The sequence below is a fragment of the Pteronotus mesoamericanus genome, unplaced genomic scaffold (genome assembly GCF_021234165.1).
Source record: "Pteronotus mesoamericanus isolate MK-2021 breed Mesoamerican mustached bat unplaced genomic scaffold, CSHL_Meso_final contig_101, whole genome shotgun sequence".
NCBI lineage: Eukaryota > Metazoa > Chordata > Mammalia > Chiroptera > Mormoopidae > Pteronotus > Pteronotus mesoamericanus.
The window spans coordinates 3,743,705-3,755,637 of NW_026555001.1; the positions used below are offsets into that span (position 1 = coordinate 3,743,705).

Below are 11,933 nucleotides of genomic sequence, written 5' to 3' on the forward strand. Positions count from 1 at the left end.
GCCTCCATGCGTGCTATCTTTTAAACAAAAAGAAGTCGGAGGAAAGAGATCCACCTGGGCCTAGTGAAGTCTGAATTCCCCTCCAGACTTAATAGCTGGCCAGGTTGGGCATAGGGGGAGGGGCTGGCCGAAGTCCAAGGACAGCGACTTGGAGCAGTGAGCGGGAGGGCAGCAGGCTCAGGGCTGCAGCGCCAGCACTCGGCCCGGTGCATGCTGGGGCTGCTGCGCCCTTGGAGCTCTGACTGGCACATTCAGTTCTCCCTTGATAAAATTTTTAGAATATTCAGACGAAGAACAAAGACTAAGACCACAAATACCCATGTCCTCAAACGTAGACTTCCTGCAGGTTCTTCAAAGCTAGAGGGGCCACCCCTCTCCATTCATTAGGACGCTGACCTTTGTCTGGGCCGCTGGTCTCGGGGAGAGGTCACCTGGGGCGCCATGGAGTGGTAAAGGCTGAGATGATGACCTTTGATGGTATAGCCACGAAGTGCTCTCCCAGATGGCCACGCCTGGAGCCCCACCTCTGAGCCCTGCCCGGATGGCCCCAAAGAGCAGAGGGCCGGGGCTCTAGAGGTGGAGGGTCAGGAGAGGCGGGGGCCAGAGAGGCTCTGGCAGCTCCCGGGAGCACCGAGTGGCAAAGGCAGCAGCTGAACCAAGCTTCAGTTCCACACTTGTTTCTGATGACTGACTAACATACAGGCTCTTGCCCTGCTGAGGGAAGTAAGGAAGTCTGTGGAGAAGGCTGGAAATGATGGAGTTTTCTGGAAACAGCCTTAGCAAAACCTGTGAATATTTTCACTTACTAAGAAGGCAGCACAATCACAGGCTGCCTTGGCCGCCCCAGGCCTGCTCCAGCCCATCTGCCCTGCCGCCTTCCCCTCCAGACAGCCCCGTCCACGGGCAGGGCCAGCCTCCCTGCGCCTCCCTTCGGTCCCGGCTCTGTTTGGCCTCTGACTCCCTGACTGCTCAAGTGTCCCCTCCATGAAGCTCTCCCTCCTCCCTCTCTCCACATTTTTTTCCCTTTTCTGTCCTTTCATTACTGCTGGTAGTGGTATAATTAGTCCCTGTCACACACCATCTTGGACTGTTTCCTGACACTTCATGAGTGTCAGCTTGCCTCTGACTAAACTATTTACTCCTGAAGAGAGTGGGATTTCCCTCCTGTTTCTCACAGTGGTCCCCACACAGCAGGTGACCCATAAATACATCTGGGACGGGAAAAAAGCTTGAATTGATGGGTGAATGGGTGGGTGGGTAGATGGAGAGTTGGTTGGATGGTGGAGTTGAGGGATTATCCACAGATGCCTAATTCTCCTGAGCCCGGGGCGGGATAATTCAGTCCATAACTGTTTACTCAGCATTTGGTGCGTGGACTTGACCTCTCTTGGGAAGGACTGGGAAGGAGACTTGACCAATGGCCTTTGCCTAGAAGGCATCTCCCCCTTGATACTTTAGAATCAGACCATAGGCTGCTAATCCATGCTGTGAATTGGTTTCCAAAGTTGGCAACATGGAAAAAAAAATCAGTGTTGACATTCACATTTTCATCGGTAAAGTTGAAAATGACCTGAGAGCCTGTGACTTGCCTGTCTACTTGCCTAGAAATGAATGACCACTTCTCTTAGTGTGGAGATGCAGGCTGGAATCTGCAGCGAAGCCTGGGTCTTCGGCCCCCAGCCGCACGGTGGGCCTCTTCACACAGGTGGGAAAGAAGACGTGCAGGGGAGTGAGGGACAGTGGCTGCCAGCCCGGCATCTGCCTTACCAGGAGCGCCCTGGTGTGGCCGGGGCAGCAGCAAGGGAAGCCTACGCTGCAGCAGCCCAGAAGCCTCTTGCCTGCTTCCCTCCCCTACCATCCAAGTGAGTTACCCATTCACCAAGATGGAAGGCGCAGGACTAATCCAGCCTAAATGCTCATTTGTTGGCTTTCCAACTTGCTTGCAAATGAGCAGGTGTTAATGCCCTCGTGTAGGCCTACCAGAGACCTACCTGCAGGCCGTGCCCATCGGAAGAACTCCCAGAAGGGGCTAGCGTATTTCCACTCTTGCTTTAGCTGGGTAGCCAGTAGGAGGTGCAGTTGCCAAGATGATTTACTCCCCCCGCCCGCCCCCCACCCCACCCCACACAGACCTTTTCCACCCCTGACTCCTGCAGCTCTTGGGCTCTGGACCACTCCATTGAGCGCCTGATGCCCTCGCTGTTGCTCAACTGTTAGCCTACCCTCCCTAACCAGGCTGCAGACTTCTTGAGGCTTCTTGAGGACAGGACGTGTCAGCTGCTCATCTTGCTTTCCCATAAGACTTAGCACAGAGCTGGCCACATAGAAGGCCACATAGATAGTACGTCCTGACTATCTGGGGCAGGGGCAGGGCCAGGGAGTCTCCGCTCCTCCAGGAAGCTTTCTCGGGCCCCGCTCCACCTCTAACAGACTGTTCCCCCGCAGAGTCCTCCAGCACCTGAGGCCTGGGCCCTACAAGCAAGCGTGGGGTCTTCAGGTGTTTGTCCAGGTTCCTCGAGTGGACTGCCCGCTCTTTGCAGGCGGGGCACTGTGGTCAGGCTCCCTCCCAGCAGCGGGGACTAACCTGGGCACAGAGTGGGTTTTTAGAAAATTTTAACAGCTTTGCTGAGGTACGCCATACACATGCTGCACAAATCACCCATTTAAAGGGACCATTCAATGGTTTTTAGCATACTCAGAGTTAAGCAACCATCAACACAATTTTAGGATGTTTCCATCAGTCTGAACAGAAACCCCACGCCCTTTAGCATTTGTTACAATGCCACTTATTTAGTTTCCTAATACAGTGGCACTGTAACAAACCGCCACAAACTTGATGGTTTAATCACACCTGCAAAGACCCTTTTTTCCAAGGAAGGTGACCCTCACAGGCTCCAGGGCCTTGACTTGGATGTTTTTTAGGTGGCCATTTTGTCAGCTTTCCATACTCCCCATGCCCCCAGCCCAGACCTGATTCACACACCACACAGAGCTACAAATTCTAGTATATTTGCAAGGTTGTGCAACCATCACCGCTATCTAATTCCAGAGCATTTTCATCAACCCCAAATGAAACACCACCTATCAGCAGTCATGCCTCATCTTCCCCCTTCTCCAGCCCCTGGCAGCCACTAACCTACTTTTCGTCTCTGATTTGCCTATCCTGGACATTTCCTGTAAGTGGAATTAGACAATATGTGGTCTTTTGACTCTGACTTCTTTCTTTCCCTTACCATAATGTTTTCAAGGCTCTTTTGTGTTGTAGCATATACCAGTACTTCATTCCTTTGTGGCTGAATAATATTCCATTGTATGGCTATAACACATTTTAATTATCCATTCTTTGGTTAATGGATATTTTTGTTGTTTCCACTTAGTGGCTGTAATGAACGGTGCTACCCTGAACACTCATGTATAAGTTTTTGTGTGGACATATGTCTTAGCTGTATGCCTAAGAGTGGGAGAAATGTTGAGACTGTTTTCCATTTTACATTCCTACCAGCAGTGTACGAGAGTTCCAATTTCTTCACGTCTTCACCAAAATTTATTGCCTGTCTTTTTTATTATAGTTACCAGTGGATGTGATGTAATACTTCACTGTGGTTTTGATTTGCATTTTCCTAATGGTTACTGTTGCTAACTAAGCATCTTTTCATGTGTTTATTGTTCATTTGCATATCTTCCCTGGAGAAACACCTATTAAGATCCCTTGCACATGTTTTAATTGGGTTTTCTTTTTATTATTGGGCTTTAAGGGTTCTTTGTGTATTCTAGATCCAAGCGCCTTGTCAAAGAGAGGTTTTGCAAATATTTTTTCCAATTCTGTGAGTTGTCGTTTCACTTTCTTAATGGTATTCTTTGAAACATAAAAGTTTTCAATTTTGATGAAATCTAACTTTTCTTTTATTACCTGTACTTTTAATGTCATAATTAAGAAACCGTTGCCTAGTACAAGATCACAAAGTTTTACTCCTGTTTTATTCCATGACCTTAATAGTTTTAGCTCTTAAATTTCAGTCTTTGGTACATTTTGAGTTAATTTTTGTGTATGTTGAGAGGCTGGAACCCAGTTTAATTCTTTCGCACGTGGATATCCAGTTGTCCCAGCCCCCCACGGTTGAAAGGACTATTCTTTACACCACGCGCACGCGCCCCGCCCCCCCATTAATGGTTTTGTCACGCTTGTCAAAAACTGATTGACTGTTAAGTGTGAGGGTTTATTTCTGGACAGTCAGTTCTATTCTGTTGATCTCTTTGTCTCTATCTTAATGCCACTACCACACTGTCTTGATACCTGTAGCTTTGTTGTAAGTTCTGAAGTCAGGAAATGTGAGTCCTCTGGTTTTGTTTATTCATCCAAGTTGACTGCTCTGGCACACAACACGCTCTTCAGACATACTTATTGCTTGGTCACTTGCTTTCTTATTTCCTTGAAGAGTAATAGGGCAAGCCTATGAGAGTCTATCTGGCCTTCATCGTTAGGTAAAAATGTCCTCTTCCTCCGCTTCAGCTTCCCCTTCACAAGGCATCTGGCCAGTAGAGATGTGGACCGTCCTGGCTGGGCTGTCTTAGCCCAGGACAAGGTAGTGAAAGAGCAGATATGCCGGGATGCATCTGGCCCCTCAAGCAGGAGATCTAAGTTCAACTAATCGTCCTCCCGCCCCATCCCAGCCCTCCTTCCCCTTTCCTTGTCTCACAGGGTCGGTGCTTGGGTGGCTGTAAGTCTATCTGGATCCACGTGTAGCCAGCACACCAGCTCTCCCCTGTGCCTCTGTTTCTCCCATCACTCTCCTACCGCATCCTAAGCATGATTCAGGGCCAAAGGGTGTTGGAGGGAGAATGTCTGTCAGGCGGGGCAGGTGTGGCAGACTGGTCTTCCTGGTGGCATCTCTGGGCAGCTCCGTGTGCCTTTGATGGACCCAATCCGAGTGTTACCTGAGCTGCAGGCACTGATTTTGCTGGTACAGGAAGGTGTACCCTCCCCTGTGGGGCTCTCAGTCCTTTCCTTAAGGAGACGATAAAAAAGAAGGGTGGGGAGAGGGGTGTGAATCAGAGGGCAGATCTTTTAGAAAGGTTTCAAGATAAGCAGACCTGCTGCTGGTACCACAATACTAAGGACTTACAGCTTTTACCTTTTTTCAAAATATGGCCCTCAGCTGGGAGCTTTTTTAATGACTGAAAGTGATAAAACCAAGTCTGACTTCTTCATCTCCATGGGGTGCTGGGAGTGTTTCTCCATTGCCTCTCTGCAGGGTAGGGGACAGCCTGTGCACTGAGGTCAGTTTGGCCCAATGCCACCACTACTGACTATGTGAACTTGGGCCTGTTTACCCAACCTCTGTGAGCATAGCTTCCTCATTTGTTTAATAGCGATACTTCCCTCATGGTGGTGGGAGCAATTAGGTTTCAATAGAAGGAAAGTGTTTATTATCAACAGTAATACTAGTTAACCATTTATTGAATGCTTTCTTTGTGGCAACCCCTATGTTAGTGTTCAAACTAAATTAAGTGGGGCAAAGGAAAGATTTCTTGATCTCCAGAGCCATAAACTGGAATGATTTGAGCATCTGCTATGTGTTTAATCCTATACTGGTCTTCATGTGAATGTTTAATTCTTCAAGGTTTAAAAGAAACCAATTAATTCTACCTCCACCCCATACAGATTCTAAATCAGTTGAGAATTACACAGAGGAGTCAGGTAGAAATAAAAACAGGGACTGTACCATAGGTGAAGGCTGGGCCAACACCTGACTCAGACCTACAGCCAAAATGCACCTTCAGCCCTGGCTGGGGTGGTTCACTTAGAGCATCGTCCTGTAAACCAGAGGGCTGCAGGTTTGATTCCCAGTCAGGGCACATGCTTGGGTTGCAGGTTCAGTCCCTGGTTGGGACGCGTACAAGAGGCAGCCGGTCAATGTTTCTCTCCCTCTCTCTAATCGTCCCTTCCTCTCTCAAAGGAAGGAAAGAAAGAAAAAGAAAAGAAAAAAACCTTCCTACACACTCCTCTTTGTTTCCTAGTTAGAGCCTTGTCCCAGACTGCAGAGCCAGCAGCATGGGCCACAGGGGCACTAAGGGGCAGGTCCCTGGGGGTCGATATGTGGTGACTGAGTCAAGGCTCTGCGCCATGTCCTCTGTGTGGTCCTGGCTCTGCTAGAGGTCACCAGCCCTGCTCACCTCATCACGAGGACAGTGAGCTCTCTGGATGTTACACTAAGTCTCCAAATCCTGCTCTACATGCACTTTGAAATGTGTTGATTTCACTTTCTTTATAGCCACTTAACGTTCTGTGACTGTACACAGTGGGTTAACCTGTCTGAGCTCCATATTCCTCATCTGCGAAGTAAGGCTGCTCATATCCAACCCACAGGATGTTGAAGGACCAGAGAGAAAGTACTTGGTTAGGGCCTATCTCCTAATAGGCCGTCATAATGAACCTAAGTCTGGTTCAACACCAGGGGAACTCGGCTTCCCGTTCCAGGCACTGAGCCTTCTCCGTGTGCTGAGCATGTCTCTCTTGGGGCCAAATGGTCAGGGACAGGTCTTCGGGCTGGAGCTGGAAATGTAGATTTGGGAAAGACAAGGTGGGTTATTGCAAAACAAGCAGTGGTGCATGATGGATTTACAGAGGTTCGCGGTCCAGGCGGTGGGGTCCCAGGCCCCTGGCTCAGACCTCCTCTAGGCAGGGGGTGGCAGGGGAGGGGCTGTTGGCAGAAGAGTCAACACCCTGAGCCCCGCTCCCGGCCAGCCCATATTTAGGGCCGCCTTGGGCCCGATGGTGGAGTAAGCACTGGCTTCCCCAAGGCACCCACTTCCTCCCTCAGCCGCCTGCACCCAGCCAGCTAGGAAGAGGGGTGTCTGAAATATGGTTCACTCTAAGACAGAGGGCAGCACAATCTGAGCTCATTCCAGCCCACCACCTGTTGTACAGCCTGGGAACTGTAGCACAATGGTTTTTACATTTTTAGATGGTTGGGGGGAAATCAAAAGAATATTTTGTGATATGAAAATTACGTGAAGTTCGAATATTATTGGAACATAAAGAAAGTTTTATTGGGACACAGCCACAACCATTTGTTTACCTATTGCCTATGGCTTCTTTCAGCAGAGCTGAGTAGTTGTGACAGTCTAAAATATGTACTCTCTGGCCCTTTAAGAACAAGTTCGCTGATGCCCTGCTCTAAGGTGGTAGCGATTCTATGTTATATGTCCAGCGGGATTTGCAGCTGGAGGAAGGGGCAAACCAGTGGCGTGTGGGCATGGTGGCAGGCCTACAGAGGAGACGCTGGGTGGGGAGCTTTCCTGGTAGCCTTCCAGCTACACCAGACAGGCCGGATGTCTAGTCCCGCAGGTGGGGCTGCTTCTGTCCACACTGCGAGAGGCACCCTGGGAACGGTGGGGTTCAGGCCTATGACTCTTGCTGTGTAGACAGCAGGACTCAGAAGTGGATTAGTAACTTTTAGTGAGCCTGTCCCACCAGCTTCCCTGCCAGGCTGGTGGCAGTGGTTTTACCAGAGGCCCTTCATCTGCCCAGTCCCGCAGAGCCCCCTGGGTTGGCCCTGAGCAGCACAGTCACCTCTCACCTCTCTCTTGTTTCCACAGAGTTTGCCTTCTGCCAGGTGGATGCCTCCATTGCCCTGGATCTGGCCCTGGCGGTGCTGTGCGACCTGCTCCAGCAGTGGGACCAGCTGGCGCCCGGGCTCCCCGTGCTGCTGGGGTGGCTGTTGGAAGAGGGTGGCGATGACCTCCCAGGCTGCGTGGAGAGCGAGCATCAGGTAGCCCTGGGGTCTCAGGGCGGTGGAGGTGAGGTTAGAGTGTCCTAAACCCACTGGGTGCAGCACCTACCGGCATCCTTGGGCCCGATGTGCCTGCTGGGACGGTGCTTCTGGATGCTCAGAGCAATAACCGGTTAGGAAACTCTCCAGATGGCCATGGCAGCCTGCTGGGTGCCGCCGGGGCGGCCTTCACACTGGCTCTCGGGGCTCTGTTCTATGCGGAGAGAGGCCTTTGAACGAGGCTCCTTGGAAGTTGAGAGCTGAATTATGGAGAACCCTTATTAGTCAACATTGGAGGAGCCACGGGCTCACCATGGTGAGGTCAGAAAGTGAAACATTGCCAGAGAATCAGGGCCCTTCCAGGGTATTTGCTACTTGAAGAAAACTATTAGCCCCTCCAGGGGAGAGACTGTCAACGTACAGGAAAACTGAGGACTAAGACAAGCAGCAAAAGCGTCTCGAGAACTTAAATTCCTATCTACCCAGTGTCTGACTCACATGGCCTTCTTGGCATCAGCAGCAGGCAAAGTTCAAAAAGCAGCCTGTTTATGGGAAATTTAGAAATAAGATAAAGTGTCTGTGATAAAACGACCTTGAAAATGCCCAACACTATAGAAATTTGATTTCATACTCAGAGACGAGTGAGCATCTCGTTTGGTTATTTGCTGTTTGTTCTGCTGCTGAGAGTTCCCTTCCTCCCTCCTCTCTGATTTCTAGATGTACCTTTAGGTCTAGGGCCCACTCCCCTGTGGAGGTCCCCTTTTCAGCACCAGGCCCCCAAAATATCTTGACTTGGAACCACAAACACATCTTTATCAAAGGCCATGTTAAGTCTAGAGAAAAAAATTCCTCTCCAGCAGAGAAATACAAGTGAAAATAGAAGGTGACCTTCAAGGCTGCAAGTGGTTTGTATCCACTGGTGTTGACAGGTGAGAGTGGGCCCTCTCTCTGGTGGGGGAGGGGCACCATCTTCTGCACCTGGTGGGACTCTGGCCTGGACTGGGGCTTGTGAACATCCCCTGGAAGGTTGACTTTTGGCTTTTTCATTTAATTTAGGTGGAAGAAGACTACCTGTTTGAAAAAGCAGAGGTGAACTTTTGGGCCGAGACCCTGGTCTTCATAAAATACCTCTACAACAACCTCTGTCGTCTTCTCTCCAAGTCCAGTCCGCATCCCCTCAGCCCTGAGAGGCTCTGTCATCTTCAAAGGACAGCGTCAGAGCAGCGCCACCTCCTTTGCCAGCTCTTCAAAGAGCTGCCACCAACTGCTGAGTTTTTGAAGACTGTGGAGTTCACGAGACTGCGCATTCAGGAGGAGAAGACTTTGGCGTGCCTGAGGCTGCTAGCCTTTCTGGAAAGCAAAGAAGGGAAAGATACCCTAGTTCTCAGTGCTTTGGACTCTCCAGCAGAAGCAAATGAGTGAACTCTTCCAGGAACAGAAATGGCTTGTTGAATAAAGAAGACTTTGGGGGTTGTGGGTGAGGGTGGATTAGTCTCCACTAAATCTGCAGGAAATGTGTTGAACATAAATTCAACTATTTTTTTCCCTTCATACCTCCCTGACTTCGGTGGGTCTAGTCTTCTTACAGAGGAGTTTTTCTTCAGTTCGCTCATTCAAGGTAGCCTGGTTTATTGCAGCTACTGTAGGAAGTGAGGCTACCACATTGAGTATTTACTCTGTTTCCAGGTGCAGGCCACCTGCGGGCCTGAATTAGCCTTTTCGTCCGTCCCCCAGGACCTCTAATGTCCAGCCATAGCCAGCCTGCATTTTCTATGAATTGACTACACAGAATTGGGTTTTGGCACATGATTTCCAACCTCCCCCACTTCCCCATACACACACACTTATTTTATTTTGGGGGGAGGATTTTTTTTTTTTTTTTTTTTTTTTTTGGCGGCTCGATGTAGGAGCTGGGTTTGTTGGCAAACAGCCCATTTGGTCAGAATTCCAAATTTTCTTCCATTTTAGCTAAAGCAGAAATATGTTCCAAATGTTGGATCCTGAGAGTGTTAAGGATAAACTTCGCACAAATAGTTTTGTTTTTATTGCCTGCATGTGTGAGTCCTGAGTGACCTACATATGCCATCTGAATTATTAAAAGAGCCATTGAGATCTCCTGTCCCCCAAGGAAATGTTTGTGCTAATGCTAGGTTACCCGATTCTGCTGCCCATGAGAGCATAGACCCTTGGCTGATAGAAGGAACCTGGGGATAGGACAGCCAGGGTGAATGATGTCCTTTTTGATGCCTACACTGTTTCCTATCCTTTTCTTAGTGGCAATAACAAGAAGTTTCTCACTTAGAATGCCAGGAAACACATTTATACATTTCAATAATTGAATCTAGAAACCTTAAAGTGTTTTCTGCCTTCCTGAGCCCAGCTCTCTTCCTCGGACACCCAGCAGATGTCACTGTTGCATACATTTTGCTGCTGGTCCTGTTTTTTGGTTTTTTTGTTTTTTTCATTGAGTTACCACTTCTAAATTGTAATTTTAGAGTAACCCACAGACAGTTATCTTGAAATTCATAGTTTGGATGGATCATAGCCTCTTCCACATTCATTTTTTTGAAGATTTTATGTACTTATTTTTAGAGAGAGAGAAAAGGAGGGAGGTGGAGAGGGAGAAAAACATCAATGTGTGAGAGAAACATCAGTGAGCTGCCTGTGACATGCCCCTGACCTGGGACCTGGCCTGCAACCCAGGCATGTGCCCCAACTGGGAATCCAAACGGCGACCTTTCGGTTTGCAGGACGACACCCAACCCACTGAGCCACATCAGTCAGGGCCACATTAAATTGTCATCCTAGTTATCTGAATAAGCCGTTTCAGCAATAGTATGTAAACTTGGTGCAGCTTTTAGGATCTGTGAATATTTTTAAATGCTGAGGTAAGTAGTGACTTAGAATTATAATATTGGTGTTTGAGGGTCTGAAGGGGCAGGTTACAGGAGAGGCTGGTATGATCATTTCTTACTTTAGAAAGTTAGATATCATTTGTCTCTCTTTGAAAGAAAAACGCAGCCATAATGGAAGAGGCCTGGAGAAAAGTTAACTTTGTGTCCCAAGTTTTGTCCTAAAGAGAACAGGAAATTCCCTGGGTGGCTTTGCACCATTCAGGTCAAAATGTGTTCTGTTTTTGTTTTGCTTTTGGGTTTTTGGTTTTGGTTGGTTTTTGTTTTGTTTTTTGTCTTCCTGAACTAACTGCCTGGTTAGGCATCTGTGTAGCCCATACACACTTGATGGAAAGTTGCCAGCCGAACATTTCTTTTGCTCTGGGAAGATTTGACTGGTGAGAAGTCGGGATTGCTGGCATCATGTGCTGGCAGCCATGGGAGAATATGACGCCAACGCCAGCAGAGCCCGGCATTCCCTTTTTTCTCATTTAAAATGAAACAAAAGCAGTTACGTAATAAAAACATTTTCCACCAGCAGGTACCCTGTCCCAAAGCGTAGCACCGGAGCATGTTTATTATGTGCCATCTCCAGAGTCCTTCCACCAAGGCTGCAAAGTGGGTGCTCTCATAGCTGCTGACGAGGAGGAATTACCCTGGGTTTTGACCTTGGCTGGCTATGGCCAGCCTGGGAAGCAGGGACAGCTGTATCATGGTTTTGTATCAGAAATCTTGTTGATGATCTCCAGCAGCAGTGGCTAGTAAATGCCTCGCTCACACTTTTCCTGATTCCCAGAGAACCTGCGGAATACCTTACTGTCACAGCCACCCTCAAATTGTTGTTTAGGGTCATTTCTACAAAGAACAAAACAGAAGTCAGGATTCCAGGAGTGGCAGCCACCAAAGGCCAGCCCTGCCTAGGGGCCAGGGGAAGCTCGGTCAGCCCTAAGAGGTCACTAGCCTAGAGTCCAAGATTTGGTGCCCGCTAGCTCTGCATTTATGATTCTGTGGACCTCTACCCATCTGGCCATGGTCCAGAGGCTTGGCTTTCTCAGCTGTTTATGCTTTGTAAATTTGTCTTAATGAGGCGGATTCTACTTGTTTGTCTTTTAAACACCGTTAACTCATTTGCACCTTGACAAAGGTGAGAGAGGAGTAAATCAGGAATTCTTTTAGTTTTAGTAAAAACTCGAAGTACCATAGTACTTGGTACAGAAAAATTAGGTGATTTGCCTAAAATCACGTGGTTTGCTCGCAAGGGCAGAGTCTG

At 48.6% G+C, this 11,933-nt stretch overlaps 1 protein-coding gene across 1 annotated transcript in view; it reads left to right on the forward strand.

Annotated features, from left to right (window-relative positions):
- Positions 1-10,894, forward strand: part of THADA (THADA armadillo repeat containing) — a 300,884-nt gene extending 289,990 nt beyond the window's left edge. The window contains exons 37-38 of the mRNA XM_054567244.1: positions 7,600-7,772; positions 8,829-10,894. Of these exons, the coding sequence (XP_054423219.1) occupies positions 7,600-7,772; positions 8,829-9,194 (539 nt within the window). The 3' untranslated portion in view covers positions 9,195-10,894. The remainder of the gene's footprint in view (positions 1-7,599; positions 7,773-8,828) is intronic.
- Positions 10,895-11,933: the final 1,039 nt, after the last annotated feature.